The sequence below is a fragment of the Magnolia sinica genome, chromosome 14 (genome assembly GCF_029962835.1).
Source record: "Magnolia sinica isolate HGM2019 chromosome 14, MsV1, whole genome shotgun sequence".
Classification (NCBI taxonomy): domain Eukaryota; kingdom Viridiplantae; phylum Streptophyta; class Magnoliopsida; order Magnoliales; family Magnoliaceae; genus Magnolia; species Magnolia sinica.
In genome coordinates, this window is record NC_080586.1 from 18128503 (window position 1) to 18154159 (window position 25657).

Here is a 25657-nt window from a genome sequence, read left to right on the forward strand (position 1 = left end):
CCCCTGTGCACACCGTGACAAGGGCTGGACCGAACCACCAGACTAGGACGTCCAGGTCAAACAGATTTTCTGGACAGTCTGTTTTCTTTAAATTAATTAAAATACTTTTAATCATCCAAATTTTCAGGGCCATCGGGCCCTTGTACCGACCGTGGTGTGGCCTGGAGTGGCCCACCATGCTGGGACGCCCAGGCTGGGGCGTCCAGCCTTGGCTGGCCGTCCAGGCCACCTTGATGAGTTTTGTTGTCCCACCTTCCATCTAATCTTAATCCATGTGGGACATAGCCACCTCCCTCTTTAGTTTCCATTTTTGGAGTCCATTTAGGTGAGTTTTGGGCTAATTACCCAGGCCCATAAGGCTGCCCATCATGGGACGCCCAGCCCATTGGGTTGCTGCTGAACGTCCAGTCCAACAGCATGGCCCATCAGATTCATGTGTTTAATCTATTCCCTTCATCTTGTGGACCCCCTTGTGACATGTATAGGTCACCAAGAACTAAAATAAATATATAAATTAATTAATTTTTGAATTTCCAGCAAGCCAGATTGTGGGTGGGCTGGAATTTCAGTAATAGGCCCATGGTTGCTGCCCATAAATGAATGTTTTGGGGCAGCATGGTCCACAAAATTTGGGGACATTATTACACATATCTTGACCCATTTTAATTAGATTTTTTGGGCTTAATTAGTGCATATTTAAGGCTCATTCCAATTAGGTTTTTATTGGACTAGTCTTCTTAGTTATTTGTTGAGTTTTCCTAGGCCCATTGTCTTGAAACGTTTTTATAGGGCCATTGGACCCATAGGGCCCATATTATCATGCCATTGTGATGGGTTTTATGGGCCAAATACTTAAGTAGTTGGGCCCTTGCCCATTAAAATAAACCCATACTTGGGCCGAGATATGAGGCCCAACTTACTTGTTTTAAATATAAGGATCACTCATATGTTGGAATGATAGGCTGCCCATTAGGCCCATCACAATGAGTGGACTCATGATCTTTATGGTTAGGCCCAAACCTTGCTTGAGGGTCCACCATGTTGCCTATGTATTGGGCTTGGTATTTTGCCCACTAGGCCATGGATTGCTTGGGCCTTGGACTTTACTTTATATGTGTAGCGGGCTACCTTTTGGGACCCAGTTGAGGTTGGATGTCCTCCTTGGTAGCCCTAAGATAGGCCCATAGGGTCCTCATAGGTGGTTAAAGGCTCACCTTGGACCTTGTTAGGACCGTTTCTTCCTTGAGGCTTTATGACTCTCTTAGCTTGTGGGTCATCCCAAAGTATTGGGCCTCCACTAGAGGACTTAACTTCTCCTTAGAGTACCTGTCTATGTATATAAATCTTTTCCCTCCTTAGGAAGGAGGAATATACTCTAAAAGTAGTGCTCTTACATCATTGTGACCCATATGCATCATCTGTGTGAATTGATTGCATTGTGTGGTGGTCATAGAGGGATAGAGTTTCTCCCCTTGTGCACATTGAGTGCCTGAAGCTAGTGCATGATCTATGTATGTGACTCATGCATTGGCATCGTATTTCATGATGATACCACCCTTGCTTCATCAGGGCCTTGCCTCCACAGGGATATTCATAGATGGCTGTATGTGTGGACACCGAAATTGTTATTTGAATACACGGGGTGCATAGGATGTGCATGGGTGAAATTCTTAAAACTTCTATGATACCAAGGATCTGCCCCAATGCCGTGACCGAGTGAAAACTACGAGGGCACGAGGGCCTTATACTATTAGGCCGCGACTCCCACTGTCGTGTAGTCGGTTGGGTAGGGGTGTGGCCTTCTCGCCTGGTGTAAGAAGGCATTGATAGGCTGAGTCTGACCAGCTCGTAAGGGTGTGGCCTTACCCACCTGCCGTCAAGCCTTGTTGGTGATTGGTTGTCCACAGGCAGGTAGTGATGTCTCTTAGGCTCGTTTGACTGTGCAGGTCTGTAGAGCGGCAGTCATCCAGCAATGTAATGGACCCCGATGATTTTCTTATGATTGGAAATGTACTTGATATGTGGATTGGATATGAGCACTGGCATCACTCCACATTGCATTCGCATTGGCTACTTAAGCCCCTTTATGCATCACCTTGGTATGACGCCCAGTACTCAATATTGCATTGTATTCATGTTAAGCCTTGGTAAGGCTAGTGATATTATCATTGATCATGTTTCCCTTCCTGTACCTCCTATTATTCTTCTGCGCATTATTGTCACACACTTTCACCACCCTCTAAGCTTTTATAAGCTTATGCACGATTGATGCGTGTAGGAGATCCTAGGCAGGCGTCATAGCAGCAGAGCTTGGATTAGAGTGAGCTTGAGGAGCCCGGTGTTGCAAACTTTTCTTTCCTTCTTCTATTATCTTATGTATGTCCTTTTGGACCTTATGAAAGCTTATAAAAGTTCAAAATCATAGTAGATTTTGTGATGTATGCCTTTGTTATTCTCAGATATACTTGCTGTGATCTTGGATATGCTTGTATTGGAAATGGTTATATTATTATGGAAATCCTCTTTGTAGGATCCCAGGATCGGAACCTGCCTCAGGAGCCGAGAATAGGGTACTACAGAGGCTGTTGCGGCCAGAACCAGCTATCAAGTTTCTTGTGAGTCCGGTTACAGAGTCTGGGGCATGACAAGCTTGGGCCAGTTTGAGCCAAGATCGAGCCTGTGCAGAATTTTCACAAACACATGGAATGCACTTTCAATTTTTTACTGTATGTAAAACAACAACAGCTGTTTACAGGTATTTTACAAACACCTTGTAGGCAACATTAAAATCAAGAAAAAATGGTATTTGTTTCACATACATACCTTCCTTGCCACCACCTGACACTTCATTGTGTCATTTCATCAAACACTTGGTGAGCAACATTAATATTAAAGTAACTGAGTCATCGAACTAGTTCGATACGAGTTCAATAAGTTGGGGTTCGATCCGAGTTGAGTTGAGCTCGGGCAAGCTCGAACTCGGTTCAAAATTTTTTTTGAGTTCAAAAAATCAATTTGAATTAGCTATAACTCAGTTTCAGAGTCAAATCGAGCTTTTTTTAGTCGAGTCGGGCAAGCTAACAGAGCTAACTTGGTTCGGGATGGGCCAAGTCAGGCCAAATCAGAGCTTTGAATAGGCCCGACCTGGACATATTAGAATCTGTGTCAAAGCAACCTCAGGCCCAGCCCGTTGACAACACTAAGGAAAACAGATCTCTACCTTCAGGAAAATCACACTCATGTGGTCAACCGTGCCAATGAAGAACAAGTGTGATTGATTAGATCTTTACATAAAGTGGGCTACGCTTTTTAGATCTTCTGCCGTACAAATCAAGCCATTTCACATCAAGCCAACTCCAGTATTCAAAACGAATGGGCGGCTAGAAAAAGCTCACTTCATACTTTGTTCGCTAGGCCCTAAGGGCCTGTTTGGGAGAGTGGATTCGGAACCCCAAGGATTAGAAAGCCCCTGGATTTGCAATACTCCCGGTGTGTTTGGCACCCTGTAGTGCGAATCAACTCTAATCCAAAAGTACCTATCCATGGTATATTTACTGGGGTTTGAATTTAATTACTAAATCAACTTTAATATCTCTAATTAGTGAGATATATAATTTTTGACATAATGGTTGTGATAAGCCTACTGAAATATATGCTTTGCCCAAAAATGATGAAATTCCATGTCTTGGATGGGCCACAAGCACAAGATCATGTCTGAGTGACTAACCAATGATTTTTAATCGTTGATTTACATGGACAATGTTTGGATGGTGCTGATCATCATTAGTGGGTCATGTGCCCAATAGAATGATAGTGTATAGTGACACACATGTTACACCTGCAACTATTGAAATGATTTTAGGTGTAATCTAAGCTCTCACTTTGGATTATAAACCCCCTCAAAGAGGAGATTTAAAACCCACTGTTACTTTGTGTTGCCAAACAATCAAGGGATTTGAAACCCCCTTAAATCCCCTCCAATCCCATCTAATCCATAGTGTCAAACGACCCCTAATTGACCGCCCAAATAACTTGATTTTTAAGACGAGATCGAAGTGTCTTTTTATTTTTCAATTTATATGATAAATAAGGTTAAATAGATAATTATTATTTACTCTATATTTACCTTCTTCAGCCACCTCTTGATGTTGACTTGATGTCGACGAAGTAAAGGAGGCTTTTAATTTCTACTAAAACTTGTAGGGTTCATTGATATGCATGTGTTTCTCCCGTTTCTCCTATTACATTATCTTAAAAGAAGTATATCCGAAGCTCAAGTAGAACACGACATAGAAAATACGGGAATTGAGCTTTTATTGTTCATTTCTTCTTTATGGCCACAGAAATTTTAGACCAAGCTGATATTTGTGTTTTCCCTTTATCATTATGAACAAGTTAGATGATAGGCACACATCCTATGGCCACTAAGGTTCATTTTAACTTTCAACGGAAAGTTAGTGTTTAAATGCCTCTTTAAGTTCTTGAGGTATGATACACTCGAGTCTTGTAAGTGCCTCATATTTTGGAGCATACCCGAAAATGAGCATGTTCAAAAGATGAATGGCTGAATCAAATACATATACATGCTTGTTTGTTTTTCAAAATTCACTGTAAATAAATTGTAAATGAATATTTATTACTTTTTAAAGCTGTTTTGGAAAAGAAGAATTTTTAACGTAATTTGGCCTCCAAACCCGCAGGCCAAAGGCATTGTTATCCCAGGGAAATTATGGTGGTAGCATTTGTGGGGCTATCATTATGCGTGTGTTTGATCCACTCCTTCATATGTTTTACGTATTTATTTTAGGGCATGAACCAAAAATAGAGGTAGATACAAGGCTAGCGTGGACCACATCACAGGTAATATAAGGAATTTAACACCTACCATTTAAAGTTAAAACAAGCAGACCCACGAGAATGAGTACCTGCTATCTAACCTGTTCATGATATCACACCGACATGGATGGAAGAAAAGCACAAAAATAAACTTGATCCAAAACTTCTGTAGCCTCAAAAAAGAAATAACTGGTAAGTATTTATTTCCCCTTATTTTATGTGCTTTAGTCCATATAAGTTGTTGATCTACCTCATTTTTTAGATCATGCGCTAAAATTAGAGGAAAAAACAAATGGATACAAGATAAGCACATACATGATAAGTGAGCCCGGCAGGTTTTAGCGGAAAAAAATCAACTTTTTTCAAATGCACGTGAACATCACGTCAATGTCAAAGGCAGCTTCCCAGCCTAAATATAAGGGTAAATATTTACCACTTTACACTTCATTTGTAGTTAATTTGATGGAAGGTATATATCTCGCACACTGTTCTACACTTTTACGTGTTCCTGCGTGTGGATTATGAGGCTCCACATGCGTGTGAAACAAGCAGGCCTTCAAAAGATTTCCGCTGTTCTTTTTTTACCACAGCATTGAAAGAAAAAGTGTAGAGCTCCCGGTTGCACGATGACGTATGGATAATCCAATCGATTGATCCAGACTGTCCATTATGTTCAAAATGCATTTTAGTTACAAAGTCACAAAAATTAAACTGATCAGATGATTCTATCCACTCAAAAGCTAGCTTGATTCTATCCAACCGTCCTGATGCAACTGGGAGCACTACAACTTACAGTGCATGACAGATCACTGGATCACTTCTCTGCGAGAATAAAATGAGAATTTTGCGACTGTACGACCCATTTATGGCCCATTTACGAGACCAAGTCCACCTTATTTTACCTTGCAAAAATAAGCCCCAGCTGTACGGATGGTTGCCAAAGGTCGAAAACTGATTAGAAGACGAGCGCTGACGCTCCTCGAACTCCGGGTTATACGAACGGTTCAAAAGAGATCAACGTTACATGGGCCCCACAGTTATGTATTTATTATATCCACAACGTTCATCCATATTTCGAGATCATTTCGGAGCATTATCCAAACAAAAAAAAATCATATCCAAAGAGCAACTGGACCACACCAAGAAGAGCAGCAGAAAATTGATTTTCACCGTTGAAACTTTTGTAGGGCCCACCATAGCATTTATTTTCCATCCAATCTATTCATAAGGTCACAAAGGCCTGGATGAAGAGGAAAAACAAATTTCGTAATGATCCAAAACTTCTGGGATCCCTAAAAGGGTTTCAATGGTAGACGTTCAATCTTCCACTGCCTTTTACAGTGTGGTCCACTTGATAGCTAAATCTGTCTTATTTTTCTTCCCAAGCGTTAGTACGAGTTCGCCAAATAGATGGACGGTTTGGATATAACACATACCTCATAAAAGGACCCACAAAGGCGGTGGGGTTTACAACAGGGGAAAAAAAAAAAAAAGAGCTGGAATCTATGGCTACGGATTATAACCGTAGGCATAACTGTAGCCCATGTTTTGTCAATATGTCCTTTGCTATGCACCAAAGGCCTTTTGATATATACTTCGATATATCGAATGTCTTTCGATTAATCGAAAAAGGTCCAAAACTCTCCAGCAACTTTGCATAAAAAATCCTGCAATTTTCGAATAATCGAAGTGTATTCGACAGGTATCGAAGATATAACTACGGATTATAGTCGTAGCCATAATTGCAGTCCAATTTTTTTTATTTTTTTTATTTTTTTTTACATGGAGAACTTTATTCTACCTACAATTTTCTCTAGTACATATTTATATAAATATGTATATATAAGCATATAAAAGAAAATTTCTCTCTTTTTTTCATTTCTTTTTTTATTCATTTAATAAGAATATCTTCTAAACCAAAATTAGTTACTTGATGTACCCTATATGATTTTGGGAGGAGAAGCTACTTTAACCAACTAACGTAGTTATTTTCTAAGATTCCATCAGGTCGATGGTCGAAAATCCATTTCATTCACTTTGCGGTCAATTTCAATCAGTTCGTGGTCAATTTCATTCATATCATTTACTTCACGGTCATTTTCGTGCATTTTACAGTCAATTCGCTTCACTTCATGGTCATTTCCATGCATATCACGGTCATTCCCACCTATTCCGTGTTGATTCACGGTCATTTCGGCGCATTTCACGGTCATGCCCCTTCACTTCACGGTCATTTCCGCGCATTTCACGGTCCAATCGCCTCACTTCACGGTCATTTCCATGCATATCACGGTCATTTCGACGCATTTCACGGTCATGCCCCTTCACTTCACGGTCATTTCCGCGCATTTCGCAGATTGGACCGTGAAATGCACGGAAATGACCGTGAAGTGAAAGGGCATGACCTTGAAATGCGTCGAAATGACCGTGAATCAACACGGAATAGGCGGGAATGACTGTGATTTTCATGCATATTATGGTCATTCCCACCTATTCCGTGTTGATTTACGGTCATTTCGACGCATTTCACGGTCATGCCCCTTCACTTCACGGTCATTTCCGCGCATTTCACGGTCCAATTGCTACACTTCACCGTAAAATGCGTCGAAATGATCGTGAATCAACACGGAATTTGCGGGAATGACCGTGAAATGCATGGAAATGACCGTGAAGTGAAGCAAATTGACCGTAAAGTGAAGGGGCATGACCGTGAAATGCGTCGAAATGACCGTGAATCAACACGAAATAGGCGAGAATGACCGTGATATGCATATAACGGTCATTCCTGTATATTCCGTGTTAATTCACGGTCATTTTGGCGCATTTCGCGGTCCAATCGCTTCACTTTACGGTCATTTCCATGCATATCACGGTCATTCCCGCATATTCCGTATTGATTCACGGTCCTTTCGGCGCATTTCACGGTCATGCCCCTTCACTTCACGGTCATTTCCGCGCATTTCACGGTCATTTCCATGCATATCACAGTCATTCCTGCATATTCCGTGTTGATTCACGGTCATTTCGGCCAAAAAGTGGAATTGTGTCTGCCTAGTGGTTTCACTCTAATTTCGGCACCACCTAAGATGGTTTGTCAATGAATATGGGAATGAATTTTCTCTGAACCAATTTTATAATCTTTATTTGTAATTCATTTATGTAGCGATCTATAATTTTCACTATGCTCTTGAACTTTAGATGGCAATTCCATCGGTTCTTTCTGCAAATGTCTCGTCTACGATGATCCCGACTCCTGGTCCAGTTATAGACATTTTTACTACAACTAGAATCTCATTGACTGGGGAAGAGTTTCAAGTGGAGGAGGTGGGCCACCATTCGCTGATCGAGAAGCTCGATTTAAATGAAGAAGGGGGAGGAGATGGTGATGAAATCGAGGGTGTGTTGTTGTATGGGTCAATTGAGAATGACTATCTATCATCATCTGGTAAAAAATCTCTATTGATCGAAGTGCTCGAAGAAGGATATAATAATGGACTAGAGGATGTGATATTGCATCGGTCAATAGAGAAATCATCAGGTGAAGAATTTGAAGTGGAGTTGGACCACCATCCACCGATCAAAAGGATTAATCTGCATGAACAAGGGGTAGGAGATGATGACAAACGCGAAGATATGTCATTTGATGAGTCAATAGAGAGAGGGCCAGTTTCATCATTTGGTGGAGGATCTGAAGTGAAGGAGGTGGGCCACTACTTAAAATTGAGAATATCTATTTGCATGAAGGGGGAGAAGGAGATGGTAGTGATTTAGAGAGTATGTTATTCCATGGGTCGATAGAGAACGAACCGTTATCATCATCTCGAAAGGTATTTGAGGAGGAGGGAAGCCACCATCCACCAATCAAGGGTCTTGATTTACATGAAGGGGCAGAAGGAAATGGTAATGCACTGGAGGGTATGTTACTTCATAGATTCATAGATAAAGGGCCACCATCATCTTTTGGTGAAGGATTCCAAGTGACGGAGGTTCCCTACCATCTGCCTAGCAAGGAGCCCGGTTTACATACAGATGGGGGTGCAGGAGATGTCAATGGGCGAGAGAGTGCATCATTCAATACATCAAATGGGAAAGGATCCCAACCGTTGCCTAGTTCAGGAAGTGAAGTTGACAAGGTGGGCTATCATTAATAGATTGAAGAACTTGGGTCGCATTTGGCAACCACAAACAGTGTGGTAGCACAGCCAAGGAAATGTTCCCAATCTAGCCAACAAAGGCATTGGATGACAGGAGGTAGTCGATCACGGACAATTTCGATTTCTTTCAAGTGTGGGAAGGTTAGACACTCGAAGTGCACGGAATCGTCGAAATTGACCGTGAAATGCATGAAATTGTCCGTGAAGTGGAGGGAATTGATGGTGAAATGCATGGAAATGTCCGTGAAGTGAAAGGAATTGACCGTGAAATGCATGGAATTGTCCGTGAAGTGGAGGGAATTGATGGTGAAATGCATGGAATTGTCCGTGAAGGGCCCACCATAACATTTATTTTCCATCTAATCTATTCACAAGGTCACAAAAACCTGGATGAAGAGGAAAAACAAATTTTATGATAATCCCAAACTTCTATGACCCCTAAAAGGGTTTCAATGGTAGACGTTCAATCCTCCACAGCCTTTTACAGTGTGGTCCACTTGATAGCTAATTAAAGCGATCATGAATTGAAGCGAATTGACTGTGAAATGTATGGAAATGACCGGGAAGTGAAGGGAATTGACCGTGAAATGCCTCGAAATGACCATGAATCAACACGGAATAATTTGGGATGACCGTGAAATGCATGTAAATGATCATGAATTGCAGCGAACTGACCATGAATTGCATGCAAATGACCGGGAAGTGAAGGCAATTGACCGTGAAATGCCTCGAAATGACTGTGAATCAACACGGAATAGTTTGGGATGACCGTGAAATGCATGGAAATGATCATGAATTGAAGCGAACTGACCGTGAAATGCATGCAAATGACTGGGAAGTGAAGGCAATTGACCATGAAATGCCTCGAAATGACCGTGAATCAACACGGAATAGTTTGAGATGACTGTGAAATGCATTGAAATGATCATGAATTGCAGCGAACTGACCGTGAAATGCATGCAAATGACTGAAAAGTGAAGGCAATTGATCGTGAAATGCCTCGAAATAACCGTGAATAAACGCAGAATAGTGTCGGATGACCATGAAATGCATGGAAATGATCATGAATTGCAGTGAATTGACCGTGAAATGTATGCAAATGACCGTGAAGTGAAGGCAATTGACCGTGAAATGCCTCGAAATGACCGTGAATCAACACGAAATAGTTTGGAATGACCGTGAAATGCATGGAAATTGTAACGACCTTGGAATTTTTGTGCTAATCTTTCCTTAAGTAGTTGTTTTTGGGGTAATTAGCACTTTACTCGATTGCTTGTGAAATTTGCATCAATCACTTTAAATTGTATCTGCATGGCTCTAAGCGTGTAGATTAGTGAGCGCTATGTTACTCTGAAATCTGGGATCCATCGCTAAATCCAGTTGTTCTGGAGAATTTTTGGAAGATCTGGATTGAACCTGGACCGCGCGTCAAAAGTCCGATAGCGATGATCTTAGGCTGTTGCGGTCACCGAGTTGGGCTTGACTATCATCTCGAAAATCAAGTCCATGTGATGTTCTGGGTCGATTTGCTTGTGTTCGGAGTGAAGAGTGTGAGAACGGTTGGAATTTAATAAGCTTTTTATGAAATCTGAGTCATGTCGCTTGCGCGACGATTTTAAGCTATCTGACCGTTGGATTCTGACCCAATTTCACCCTCTGATCAGGATGGTTGGCCCAGGCATATCCTAGTGCTTGTGGATCTGATCGAGATTCCGTGACCGTTGAATTGAGTGTGGTCCGTCACGGCTGATCTGAAGAGCCGGTCGGTACGAAAACTCAGCCTGACCTAGATCCATGGTCAGTGAGCTTAAGTCCGACCTTTCGTGGTTATAGGCCCACCAGAAGTGCTTCGTTGAATCGAGAAAGGCTTACTTTGGTTATAACCTAAGTATACCTTGTCCCTAGGGTTATTTTCATCAAGAATAGGCCTATTTATAGTCCTTAAACCCTAGTCCTCTTTTCCATACGATTTTCTCTAACCCTAGCTTGGAAAGAGAGTGGAAAAGAGAGAGAAAGTGAGAGAGATAAGTTGGTGAATCATCTTGGATTCCTCTTTGTTCTTCTTTATCTTTGAACCTTCACTTTGAATCGTTCTTCTGCGGTTCTGAGTTCTTTTGGGGTAAGTTAACCTAACCCTAACCTATGTTAGAGTTTAGATTAGACTTGGTGTTGTTGTATCTCATTTCCATCTTTGTTCTAGGGTATTCTAACGCCGTTGACGAAGACAACTCGTCTAAATCAGTTCGGTGGTTCTTTCTTCGCTTAAGGTGCGGACTCTAAGTGTATAGGTTATGGTTTTCAAGGCTTTCAACACCAGTTAGTGATTTATTCTTGTTATGGATGAGATTTCACATGTCAAATGTTATGTTTACATTGCTTTCCTGATATGCATGTGCTATGGCGAAATTTGTGTATTCTATGTGTATTTATAAAGTACCGTATACGTATAAAATATGCACTTGTGTTTGTCATGATTATTTGTCATGTATGTATGCTAGATGCATGTATGACAACTCCTTAGTAAAAGGAATTGCCTAAGTGCATGTATTTCAACATACGTCATGTATGTTGTTCCATGTATTCTAAATGTTTGTAGAAATGCATGAATGATCTAAGTGTAACTGATTACACTAATTGTGGGCGTTGAGAAGTGATTCTCAATACTCCTATTGATGCGCATGATTTCCTTTATGCAGTTACATTCCAAGTTATTTAAATTCAAGCATTATCTATGCTCTCATTTATGTTAAGTTGATATTCTTCAAGTGCTGGTGTACCATCATTTGAGTTGTTGTTCCATTACTGTCTTACGTTCCATATGAATATCTGTAGTAGTGTAAAGTGTTTGGGACTATGCCTTAGTCCAGGAAATCGGTAGTTGACCCTGTATGCGTGGTTGAGATTGCTTTCGCCACATAGGACGTATTAGACGAACCCGAGCCGTATTAGAGTTGTCGGCAGTGGTTTGGCCACGCGGAGTGTTTGCGCACTCTATGTCGCTCAACTCAACGTGCGCTCGTGCTAGTCGAGTTCGTCAAATAACCCGATTGTCCGATGTATATTAACCATGTATGGACGCTACTGCTTGAATCTAAGATACCGAACTTACCAGTGACATCCTATTAACTATGGTACTTGATCCGCTAAGACTCATGAGCCGGACATGGTGGTATGGGACACCGTGGTCGAGCTGTCGGCCTACGCTGGGGTGACGAGCCTCCCCGTAGTGACCAGTGAGCAACTAAACTCGTGAGCCGATTATGGTGGTATGGGACACTATATTCGTGCTGTCGGCCTACATTGATTGGTGACGAGCCCTTTGTAGTGACCTCGAGTATACTTGGATACCGCAAGGAGGTGATGAGCCGATCTGTGGTAGTAAAGGCATAAAAGGCGTGCATTAATTGGTGACGAGCCCTTTGTTACGACCTCAAATATATGATCGTATGAGATGTCTAGGATTGACGACCCTAGTATGGATCACAGTTTGGATGGTGATATGAGGAATGTATCTTAGCTTCCCAATCCTGTTGTGTGAAACGGACTAATAACAACTTGGTAATCATATCCATGCACTGCATTTGCATGTGCTTTGTAGATGTGGCGCACTTTGAGGCGATGTCATGCGTAACGTAAGATGAAGACGCTGAGGGTGTACGCGTAAGGGCACGCATCATACCGCATTCATACTTGCATTAACAAGAGTACTTAGGATTTATTTAATTGTCCTGCTTTATCATTACTGTTTGATTGAACTGATAACATGTTAACCAGTGCCTTATTGTTCCACTGAGTTGATCACTCACTCCCACGTTCCTGGGGCAGTGTTAAACACCCACCAGACTCTGTCTTAGGGCCTGATGTTGCAGATGTGGATGCGACGTCTGAGGCAGAGCGGGAGCTGGATGACGACGAGGCTGCCTTCTCCTATATGCAGTTTTCAGACGGGTTCTAGCGAGCCTCGGTCTATTTTAAATAAAGTCGGGATTATTTTGGGAACTGAAATGATGTAATGGATACTTATAATTTTGTTACCAAACACTTTCATACGATCTGGCTTGTATATGTAATTCAGGGATTTACACTTGTACACATATTTTGCTATAAGTCTTCCGCTTGCTTTATTCACTTATCCCTGAATCATATTTGTGTTTCGGCTTAATCTATTCCATGTTTTATGCACTAATACAGTTAACATACATTCATCAATAAATATGTTGCATAAGTGATGTTTTGGAACTCGGGAGCTGAGTTATGCTCGACCCCCGAATTTCAGGGTGTTACAGAAATGATCATGAATTGAAGCGAATTGACCTTGAAATGCATGCGAATGACCGAAAAGTGAAGGAAATTGACCGTGAAATGCCTCGAAATGACCGTGAATCAACACGAAATAGTTTGGGATGACCATGAAATGCATGGGAATGATCATGAATTGAAGTGAATTGACTGTGAAATGGAATGGAGGCGCTAACTTTTAAATACACGCATAAATTCGATATATCGAATGCTAATCGATATATCTACAAAGAATTTCAACTGTCGGGCAAAGGGTTTATGGCTTTTCAAATATTTTTCATTCGAGACTACTTCGATATATATCGACAAGATACTCGCTATATCGAATATTAATCGATAAACTCAAAAATTCATTTTAAATGAGCATTCATCTCTGGAGAGTTTTTGATGTTCTTCGATATATCTAAGTTTAGTCGATATATCGTTACTTTGATATATCGACATATTGTCGATATGATCGATAAATCCTGTTAAAAAAGCATTTTGTCTTTGGAAATTTGCTGACCATTTTCGATATATCGAACTCTATTCGATATATCGTGTCTTAGATGTATTGAACTGTAGTCGATATTCTCGATAATTCCTATAAAAAAGCATTTTGTCTCTGGATATTTTCTGTCCATTTTCGATAAATCAAAATATAGTCGATATATCGACATGTGACTTAATACGATATCATCGACTAGAATTCGATGTAATCGACAACTTAAGCCACTTGTAATCGATTAGATTTCGATAATATCAGATCGTACTTATGTTTTTTCTTAAAATTCATTGGATTCTATTTTTATAATCGAGTGTCTTTCAATGGATTTCGAAATTTCTTCCTTCGATATATCGAAACAATCTCGATATAATCGAAAAATTGTTTTAAAACATCATTTCGTCTCTGGACAGTTTTAGACTGTTTTCGATATATCGAATTGCATCAACTGTCGATATATCGTGTACAGTTCGATATATCGAAGGTAATTTTTACTTCTTTTCTAAAGTTTTTTTTTGTTTGTTTTTCTTTTTTAGGTTAGCTTGTTAGTACACACCCATGTCGGTACACACTCCATGTTAGCCAAGTTGTGTTCATAGTGTGCTTATTCTAGTCTCTTAAGTTGCAATTGCATTCAGTGCTTTTGAGTTGTGGCACTTCCTCATTATGAATATGCTTGCTAGGAAACTGTAATTCATGATAATTTCCATGCATTTCACAGTCATCCGAAACTATTCCGTGTTGATTCACTATCATTTCGAGGCATTTCACGGTCAATTCCCTTCCCTTCACAGTCATTTGCATGCATTTCACGGTCAATTCGCTTCAATTCATGATCATTTCCATGCATTTCACGGTCATCTCAAACTATTCTGTGTTAATTCACGGTCATTTCGAGGCATTTCACGGTCAATTGCCTTCACTTCACGGTCATTTGCATGCATTTCACGGTCAGTTCGCTGCAATTCATGATCATTTCCATGCATTTCACGGTCATCCGAAACTATTCCGTGTTGATTCACGGTCATTTCGAGGCATTTCACGGTCAATTGCCTTCACTTCACGGTCATTTGCATGCATTTCACGGTCAGTTCGCTGCAATTCATGATCATTTCCATGCATTTCACGGTCATCCGAAACTATTCCGTGTTGATTCACGGTCATTTCGAGGCATTTCACGGTCAATTGCCTTCACTTCACGGTCATTTGCATGCATTTCACGGTCAGTTCGCTGCAATTCATGATCATTTCCATGCATTTCACGGTCATCCCAAACTATTTCATGTTGATTCACGGTCATTTCGAGGCATTTCACGGTCAATTGCCTTCACTTCATGGTCATTTGCATGCATTTCACGGTCGATTAAGCGATTCATGATCATTTCCATGCATTTCACGGTCATCCCAAACTATTCCGTGTTGATTCACGGTCATTTTGAGGCATTTCACGGTCAATTCCCTTCATTTCACGGTCATTTGCATGCATTTCACGGTCAGTTCGCTGCAATTCATGATCATTTCCATGCATTTAATGGTCATCCGGAACTATTCCGTGTTGATTCACGGTCATTTCGAGGCATTTCACAGTCAATTGCCTTCACTTCACAGTCATTTACATGCATTTCACGGTCAGTTCGCTGTAATTCATGATCATTTCCATGCATTTCACGGTCATCCCAAACTATTCCGTGTTGATTGACGGTCATTTCGAGGCATTTCACGGTCAATTCCCTTCATTTCACGGTCATTTGCATGCATTTCACGGTCAGTTCGCTGCAATTCATGATCATTTCCATGCATTTCACGGTCATCCCAAACTATTCCGTGTTGATTCACGGTCATTTCGAGGCATTTCATGGTCAATTCCCTTCACTTCATGGTCATTTGCATGCATTTCACGGTCAGTTCGCTTCAATTCATGATCATTTCCATGCATTTCACGGTCATCCCAAACTATTCCGTGTTCATTCACGGTCATTTCGAGGCATTTGACGGTCAATTGCCTTCACTTCACGGTCATTTGCATGCAATTCATGATCATTTCCATGCATTTCACAGTCATCTGAAACTATTCTGTGTTGATTCACGGTCATTTCGAGGCATTTCACGGTCAATTCCCTTCACTTCATGGTCATTTGCATGCATTTCACGGTCAGTTCGCTGCAATTCATGATCATTTCCATACATTTCACGGTCATCCCAAACTATTCCGTGTTGATTCACGGTCATTTCGAGGCATTTGACGGTCAATTGCCTTCACTTCACGGTCATTTGCATGCATTTCACGGTCAGTTCGCTGCAATTCATGATCATTTCCATGCATTTCACGGTCATCCCAAACTATTCCGTGTTGATTCACGGTCATTTCGAGGCATTTGACGGTCAATTGCCTTCACCTCACGGTCATTTGCATGCATTTCATGGTCAGTTCGCTGCAATTCATGATCATTTCCATGCATTTCACGGTCATCTGAAACTATTCCGTGTTGATTCACGGTCATTTTGAGGCATTTCACGGTCAATTACCTTTACTTCCCAATCATTTGTATGCATTTTACGGTCATCCCAAACTATTCCATGTTGAATGAGGCAGCAAAAGTAAATGAATCTCTATGATGAGACAAGTATAACTGAAAATAGTGCAATATGAGAGATTCAAATCTGTGAAAGATTATTTCTGAATTCGGTACAACTTGATATTCACGTGGCCATGGTTCAGAAATTTGTAAACTAATTGCCTTTTTTCACAGTCTGTAAGTTGTGCATGCACGTTGCAAGAGGCTGCATAGTTTGAACGGAAGAGTTCAAAAACTAATCCCATCACTTTCCAAACAATCATGAAACAAGGTAATAGAGGAAAATAAACCAATTTACTTAATCCAGAGAGAAATAAAGCTGCAGTGAACACACAAAATGGTAGGGGTCTAATAACAAGCATTTGTTGTCAATTGTGCTAGATTAAAAGAGGAGGAAATAAAATGGTGGCTAGTATTCCCAGACAATTTAGCATAAAGATGGTGATTGTAACACAAAGTTCTTCCATGGAATAGCCATGTAAAGATGCTCTTAAATTCTATTTCCTCTCTGGTTGTTGATGGTGAAAGAATTTCTGATAAGGATAGTATTTACAATTCTATTTTTAATTTTTATTCTAATTTACTGTCGTCGAGAAATATTTTTCATCCCTACATTGATGGTTTGGCCTTTAATTGTTTCTCTTAAGAAGATTTGGCTTTTTTGGAGAAGCCTTTCCATCTTGACGAGATAAAATTTGCAGTTTGGCATTTGGGTATAGATAAGGTTCCTGGTCCTAATGGCTAATGGCTTTCCCCTAGCATTATACTAGTCTTTTTGGGACTTGGTAAAGATAGATCTTGTGAGTTTTATGGTTAACTTCTTTGAGGCTAATTGTTTGTCCTCTAAAATGGGAAGTACCTTCTTAGCCCTTATTCCTAAGTTGGAAGGTGCTGTCATTATCGGCCAATCAACCTTAAGATCATCTCTCCCTTTCAAAGTGAGGAAACTTAATTCTTGGTGTGTTGTGTTTCAAATCTAGCCTACATATTACAACCTCGGGGTGGTCTATTATGAGATGCTGCAATATGATTTGGCTCTTAGCTGCTATGAGAAAGCTGCAATACAAAGGCCTATGTATGTCGAAGCATATTGCAACATGGGTATTATATATAAAGACTGTGGGGACTTGGAATCAGCTATTGCTTGCTACGAGAGGTAGTCCACTCCATATTTGTTCTCATATTTGTATTCATAAACAGTGCATGACTCTTGATGCATTTTGATTGATATTTATCTTTAGTGATGGATGTTCTGTTGTGTTAGGTGTTTGACAGTGTCTCTAAATTTTGAGATTGCCAAGAATAACATAGCAATAGCCTTGACAGACTTAAAAACAAAGGTGGGTTTTATTACAAGGTCCTACTTAGTAAGTTACTTGAATATCTCCGTATAACAAGCTATTTAAGCCTAGATGTCGAGAACGGAATATCTCCATATAGCAAGTTACTGGAGACCGTGAAGTGAAGAGATTGGATTGCGAAATGATCGTGAATCAACACAGAAGTGAAGGGGCATGACCGTGAAATGCGCCGAAATGACTGTGAATCAACACGGAATAGGCGGGAATGACCGTGATATGCATGGAAATGACTGTGAAGTGAGGCGATTGTACCGCGAAATGCATAGAAATGACCGTGAAGTGGAGAGAATTGACCGTGAAATGCATGGAAATGACCGTGAATCAAAATGGAATCGCTGGGATTGACCGTGAAATGCATAGAATTGATCGCGAAGTAAATGAAATGAATGAAATTGACCACGAACTGATTGAAATTGACCGCGAAGTGAATGAAATGGATTTTCGACCATAGATCTGATGGAATCTTGAAAAATAACCAGGTTGGTTGGCTAAAGTAGCTTCTCCTACCCCAAAATCATATAGGGTACGTCAATTAACTAATTTTGGTTTAGGAGATATTCTTGTTAAATGAATAAAGAAATAAATAAAAAAAAGAGAATTTTTTTTTTATATGCTTATATATACATATTTATATAAATATGTATTAGAGAAAATTGAAGGTAAAATAAATTTATCCATGTAAAAAATAAAAATAAAAAAATAAATTTTTTTTTTCATAAACTATACAAACTATAGTTATGGCTAAGGTTATAATCCGTAGCTATTGGTTATATCACCTTCGATACATATCGAATACTCTTCGATATGTATCGAAAATTGCAGGATTTTTGAGGCAAACTCGCTGGACAATTTTGGACCTTTTTCGATTAATCGAAAGACCTTCGATACATATCGAAAGACATATCGAAAGACCTTCGATACATATACAAGGACATATTGAAACGGCAAGGGCTATAGCTATGGCTACGGTTATAATCCGTAGCTATAGAAAACACCGTAGCTATAAGTTCCTTTCCTATTTATTTATTATTATTTTATTTTTTACCGTTGTAATCCCCATCGCTTTTTGTGGGTCCTATTATGAGGTATGTGTTATATCCAAACCGCCCATATATTCAACGAACTCGTATTAAGGCTTGAGACGAAAAATAAGACAGATCTAGCTACCAAGTGGACCACATTGTAAAAGGCTGTGGAGGATTGAACGTCTACCATTGAAACCCTTTTAGGGGTCACAGAAGTTTTGGATTATTATGAAATTTGTTTTTCCTCTTCATCCAGGTCTTTGTGACCTTATGAATAGATTGGATGGAAAATAAATGTTACGGTGGGCCTTACAAAATTTTTAACGGTGAAAATCAGTTTTCCCGTTGCTCTTTGTGGTGTATCCAGTTGATCTTTGGATATGATTTTTTTTTTGATAATGCTCCCAAATGATCTCGAAATATGGATGAACGTTGTGGATATAATAAATACGTATCTGTGGGGCCCATGTAACTTTGATATCTTTTGAACCGTTCGTACAACTCGGAGTTCGAGGAGTGTCAGCGCTCGTCTTCGAGCACCACTGATCGGCTTGAAGGAAAAAGCAGGGGCATTTTCGACCTTTGGCAAGCCATCCGTACAGCTGGGGCTTATTTTTGCGAAGTAAAAAATGGTGGGCTTGGTGTCGTAAATGGGCCATAAATGGGTCGTACAGTCGCAAATTTCTCGAATAAAATCGGACGCGGATTACGTGCTGAGAGCAGATTGCACGTGCGCCGGCCACGGAGAAATACCTGTGCCTGGGGATATGTTGGGCCACAGAGATATCTCTGACAAATCCACTCCGTCCATCTGTTTTTAAAGGCCACAATAGGATAGAAATATAAAAATCAGGCATATCCAAAGCTCATGTCGGCCATACTACGTGAAACCTTCGGGATTGAACGTCTGGAAGTGACAGAAGTTTTGTATCAGGATGATATTTGTTTTTACTGTTTATCTGAGTGGTGATAACCATATGAACGGTTTGGATGGCATATAAACATCATCACAAGCTCCAGGAAGGTTTCAACGGTGGACGTTTCCTTTCCTACTGTTTCATTTTAGGTGGCCCACTTGAGTATTGGATCTAACTGATTTTCAAGAAAAATTATATCGTGGTCTTTTGAAACGGATGAGCAGAGTGGATTCTTTAAGGACATATCTTTGGGTCCCTCACAGCCCTGGCACATGCAATCCACTCCCGTGGGTATTAACCCTGTGACCTATCTAAAGATGGATGGTCCTATCAGGGTCCACGTGGGGCTCGATGTGATGTATATGCTTTTTCCATGCCGTCCAGGTCAAAATCAGAAGGCCCATATCACATGGGCTTCGCTAAGGACTTGTTTGACCACCAACTGCATTAGGTGAGACTAAGGTAAAAGTAATTGTAAAAAAATCAATAAAAGCATGTATAAGGTATTGTTCTTGGATTAAGTTTATTCTATATTCTCTAATATCACGTTTGAAATGTATGCAATTAAAAATAAATTTTAGAATTTTTTTTCAAATTACACTTGGATAAAGGTAAAATTCATCATTGATGATGAAATTCTCGTACGGTCCAGTACAAGGCTTATTTTTTAAAGCTTATAAAATTAATTTTAATCCTATCTCACACTCCTCCTTAATATGTCATTTCTAATGTAGAGGTGAGATTAGCAATGCAATCTTATTTAATACAATTTAATACCATCGGCCAAACAGGCTCAAAGAAAGCAGCAGGGATTGAAATCCCACCATTGAAAACTTTTTAAAGCCTACAGAAGTTTTGAGATGATATTTATATTTTACCTATATACAGGTCAACGTCTTATCAAGAGGTTGGATGGGAAATAAACATCGGTGGATGGGCAATAAACATCACGGTCAGCTCTGGGAAGTTTTCAACGTTGAGACTTCAATTCCCACTGCTTCCTGCAGTGTGGTCCACTTGAGCATTTTATCTACCTAATTTTTAGGATTATTTTATAAAATAATATTTCAAAATATATGGACGGCGTGGATGAAAAATATACATCACAGTGGGCCCCACAGAGCCCTGACAAGACCGTCCGTCTCTATCTAGGTACTGTTGGGGGTAGTACCCAATCCGCGTCCAATAAAATCAGGGTCATTTTCGTAATTCGTCCCCGCCCATTTCAAATTCGTCTGCCGATCTTACTGCTTCCAACATCACGGGATTGTGAATTTCTAGTTCGTCATGGATTTAAGGCCGACGAAGCTCGCGTACTTTGATGACATGCAAAAGCTCCAATCAACGGCTACGATCCTCTCATACTTCCAGGTCAGCTCAAACCCCACTTCAAATCCTAATTCCATTTTCATCCCTCTGCAAACTCTTTAATTCCTACCTTCGCCATTTCTATAACCTAAAAATTTTCAATCCGAAGGCGGAGGACGGTCGACACGCTCTGCTCTTGGATTCCACGATCTTCCACCCTCAAGGGGGCGGACAGCCGTCGGATACTGGCTTTGTCTCGAATCCCGATGCGGATTTCAAGTTTGTCGTCCAAGACGTTAGATTGAAAGACGGAGTTGTAAGAATCGTTTCTGTACTTTTTTTTTTTTTTTATCACACACGTTCGTTTCCTCTACAGTAGTCTGACGGAGTATGATGGATTGTACTCACGCGCATGCATACTATGTGCACGTGCACGCATTTACTTCTATCTAGACGGTCCAAACAGTGTACTCTGTGACGGTGAGACATAGACAAAGATCACAGAGTAGGCTGATCCTGACAGTCAGATTGGCGGCAATCTCAGAGATGGTTGAAAGTAAAAAGGGTCAACTGGCTAAAATCAGTTGGAAAAATCGGGTCCTATCAATGGTGGGTCCTCTGGATTTGGATGGTCCTGGCTGATGCAAATGTATTCTGCGTATGTATGAATTCGATACTTGCGCAATTATGATCCACCATACGCCGAGCTCCACCAGAGCATTATACAGTTCATGAATAATCTGTTATTTATTAACTTTATTGATTGGATTTATGGTCCTTTTTTAACTATCTGATTTCACTCAATTTCGATTTTTGCCCAATTTTTTGGTAGCAGGGTTTGGTTTTGATCATTGGAATCCACGTTTTGAAATTGGAAAATAGGAAATTAGCAAATTTGGTGGGATTTTTTCTTCCCTGGCTCGACCGGTCGAGGGTGAGGCTCGACCAGTCGAGACCTGGCTTGACTCGAACTCCAGCGACTTTGGGTTTAAGTTTCTCCGCACTACTCGATCAGTCGAGGGGTCTGCTCGACCGGTCGAGGGTCCGCTCGACCAGTCGAGGACCCTGCTCGACCAGTCGAGGTTACGCAGATTCACTTCCGCGATTTTATGCGGATTGTGGAATTTTGAGGCGGTTTTCGCACCCATGCGATAGGGAGTTTCCTAAACTATAAATAGGAGGTACCTAGGGCTTTTTAGGTGATGCAAGAGGGTTTCCTAAAGCTTTACAAGGGTTTGTTAAAGGGTTTAGGGCTATCAAAGGTAAGAGAGAGAGAGAAAGAGAGAGAGGAAGCTTGTGAAAGGGAGGTTATGCTCATATAGGTGATCTATTGTGCACTCGATATCTCAGCGCTTCTAAGTCCTCGTAATCGGTGAGATCTCTTCGTTTTTCTTTATTCTCTTATTGTTTTTCCACTTCTGCGTGAGTGAAGAAAGTTCGAGCCAAGTGGTGTGTGCTTGTGATCGGTTGTAACGTTTTACTTCATAGTGAATTGTTGATCTGGACGAGGTCCCGTGGTTTTTACCTCTTTGAGGGTTTTCCACGTAAAAATCTCGTGTCGTGTGGTTTGTGCTTTAATTTATTTCATTGCTTTATCATCCCATAATCCTGGCATTTTTGGGAGGCTAGATCCTAAGGTTTTGTGCAAGGCTCCCAATAAAGTGGTATCAAAGCGTTCAGGTTGGTTGAACGGGGTGGGATCAGTTCTGAATTATGGTAGATGGCTTATCAAGGATGATTAATTTCAATAGTTCTAATTAGACCATATGGAAGGCTAAGATGGAGGACTTGCTTTATTACAAGGACTTGTATTCTCCAATTTAAGGCATATCAGCAAAGTCAAAGGATATATCAGCAAAGTCAAAGGATATGTCAGATAATGATTGGAAGAAATTGGACCAGAAGGCGGTGGGGTTTATTAGACAATGGTTAGACGATTCCGTATTCCACCATGTGTCTACGGAAATCTCAGCCGCTAGCCTATGGCTGAAATTGCAAGGGTTGTATGAGAGGAAGACAGCTGGCAATAAGATTTTTTTGATAAGGCGACTTGTGAATCTCAAGTTCAAAGATGGTGGTTCTGTGGCTGGGCACATGAATGAAGTCAGCAATATATTAAACCAGCTTTCCGCCATGAAGATGGTCCTAGACGATGAATTACAGGCTTTGCTATTGCTTAGCTCATTTCCTAATAGTTGGGAGACATTGGTGGTGTCTTTAAGCAACTCTGCGCCAAACGGAAATGTGTCCATGGAACAAGTAACTAGTTGTCTCTTCAATGAGGAGACAAGGAGGAAGTATCAGGGGTCCATTCAGCAAGAGGCCCTTGTGACACAAGAACGGGAGAGAGGAAAGAATAGGAAAGGCGGGAAGGCCCGAGATAAATCAAGAGGCAAGTCGAGTACCATAAAGGATGTTGAATGCTGGAATTGTGGCAAGAAGGGCCACTACAAGCATGAATGTAGTAATAAGAAGAACGACAAGAAAGGAAAAGGAAAGGAAAATGAAGATGAATCAGACTCCACTGCAGTCGCTTCTGATGGTGACGTTGTAGTTATTCTTTCAGCAGATCATAATGTTTATCTCACGGCTACGAGTCAGGACACCGACTAGGTGATAGACTCGGGAGCCTCGTTTTATGCGACTCCACGTAGGGACTTCTTCACAAGCTACTAGTCAGGTGATTTTGGGACCGTGAAGATGAGAAATTTTGACGTATCGAATATTGTAGGGGTCGGTGATATTTATGTGAAGACCGATGTGGGCTGCACATTGGTTCTCAGGGATGTGAGGCATATCCTAGACTTTCGCCTCAACTTGATGTCGACGGGAAGGTTGGATGATGATGACTATGAAAGCCGATTTGTTGGTGGGCGCTGGAAGCTCATCAAGGGTTCATTGATCGCGACCAGAGGAAAGAAGTGTTGCACCCTTTACAAGGCTAGCGTCAGTATGTGCAAGGGTGGGTTGAACGCAGTGGAAGATTCAACAATTGACATGTAGCACAGGCGTCTAGGCCAGATGAGTGAAAAATGGCTTCAGGTACTAGCAAGGAAGCAGCTCCTTCCAGATGTGATAGGTATACCTTTCAAAACCTGTATTGATTGTTTATCAGGGAAACAACATAAAGTTTCATTTGTTAAATCTGCTTCTCATGTTAATAAAGTGCATGCATTAGATTTGGTTTATTCTGATGTTTGTGGTCCTATGAGGACAAGAACCTTGGGTGGGGCATTGTAGAGATCTATATGCACCAATCAAAGAGGATAGAAGTTAAGGGCAAAGAGCATATGGTGTGTAGGCTGAGGAAGAGCTTGTATGGGCTGAAACAAGCTCCACAACAATGGTACAAGAAGTTCGACTCATTCATGTTAAAGCATGGGTATGACAGAACGGAGTTGGACCACTGCGTGTTCACGCGCTAGATCTCAAATGGTGATTTCTTAGTTCTGCTATTATACGTTGATGACATGCTCATCATGGGAAAAGACATCAAGAAGATTGACAGGCTGAAACAGGAGTTGGCAAGTCATTCGCGATGAAAGACTTGGGCCCAGCTAAGCAGATCCTAGGAATGGAGATAACCTGTGACAGAAGTAGCAGGAAGCTTTGGCTGTCACAAGAGCGGTATATTGAGAAGGTCTTAGAGCGGTTCAATATGAATGCAGTGAAGCCGGTCAGTACTCCGCTAGATGGTCACTTCAGATTGAGCGACAGACAGTGTCCCAAGATGAAGGCAGAGGTGGATGAGATGCAGAAGATACCCTATGCGTCAGCAGTAGGAAGTTTGATGTATGCTATGGTGTGTACATGCTCAGACATAGCATATGCGGTTGGTGTTGTCAGCCGGTATCTTGCCAATCCTGGCAAAGAGCATTGGGCATCTGTAAAGTGGATACTGTGGTATCTAAGAGGCTTATCCAGGTTGAGTCTATGTTATGGTGACGAAAAACCTGTGTTAAAGGGCTACATAGATGCAGATATGGTAGGTGACATAGACTCTAGTAAGTCTACATCGGGGTTCATGTTCACGTTTGTAGGGGGAGCGGTCTCTTGACAGAGCAAGCTACAGAAGGTCATAGCATTGTTGACGACAGAGGCCGAGTACATTGCAGTCATAGCTTGAGAAGGTCCACATGGACGATAATGGGTCAGATATGATGACCAAGGCATTACTCAAGGGCAAGTTTGAGGTTTGTAGAAATCTGGCTGGCTTGAAGAAGGCAGATCTCCTGAGTCAGAAAGGGGGAGATTTGATGGGATTTTTTCCTCCCAGGCTCGACCAGTCGAGGCCTGACTCGACTCAAACTCTAGCGACTTCGGGTTTAATTTTCTCCGCGTTGCTTGGCTAGTCGAGGGGTCCGCTCGACCGGTCGAGGCTCCGCTCGACCGATCGAGGCTCCGCTCAACCAGTCGAGGACCCTGCTCGACCAGTCAAGGTTACGCAGATTTGCTTCTGCGATTTTGTGCGGATTGCGGAATTTTGAAGCGGTTTTCACACCCATGTGAAAGGGAGTTTTCTAAACTATAAATAGGAGGTACCTAGGGCTTTCTAGGTAATGCAAGAGGGTTTCCTAAAGCTTTACAAGGGTTTGCTAAAGGGTTTAGGGCTATCAAATGTGAGAGAGAGAGAGAGAGAGGAGAAGCTTGTGGAAGGGAGGTTATACTCATATAGGTGATCTATTGTGCACTCGATA

General features: G+C 41.1%; 1 protein-coding gene across 4 annotated transcripts in view; it reads left to right on the forward strand.

The window, feature by feature from the left end:
• Positions 1 to 20835: 20835 nt before the first annotated feature.
• Positions 20836 to 25657, forward strand: part of LOC131225282 (uncharacterized) — a 42114-nt gene continuing 37292 nt past the window's right edge. Inside the window, exons 1-2 of one of the 4 annotated variants that reach the window (XM_058220794.1) lie at positions 20845 to 21023; positions 21130 to 21276. In XM_058220794.1, coding sequence (XP_058076777.1) covers positions 20940 to 21023; positions 21130 to 21276 — 231 coding nt within the window. In that variant the 5' untranslated portion in view covers positions 20845 to 20939. Of the gene's footprint in view, positions 21024 to 21129; positions 21277 to 25657 lie in introns of all 4 variants that reach the window. The other 3 variants (XM_058220793.1, XM_058220792.1, XM_058220795.1) reach the window with 3 other exon arrangements.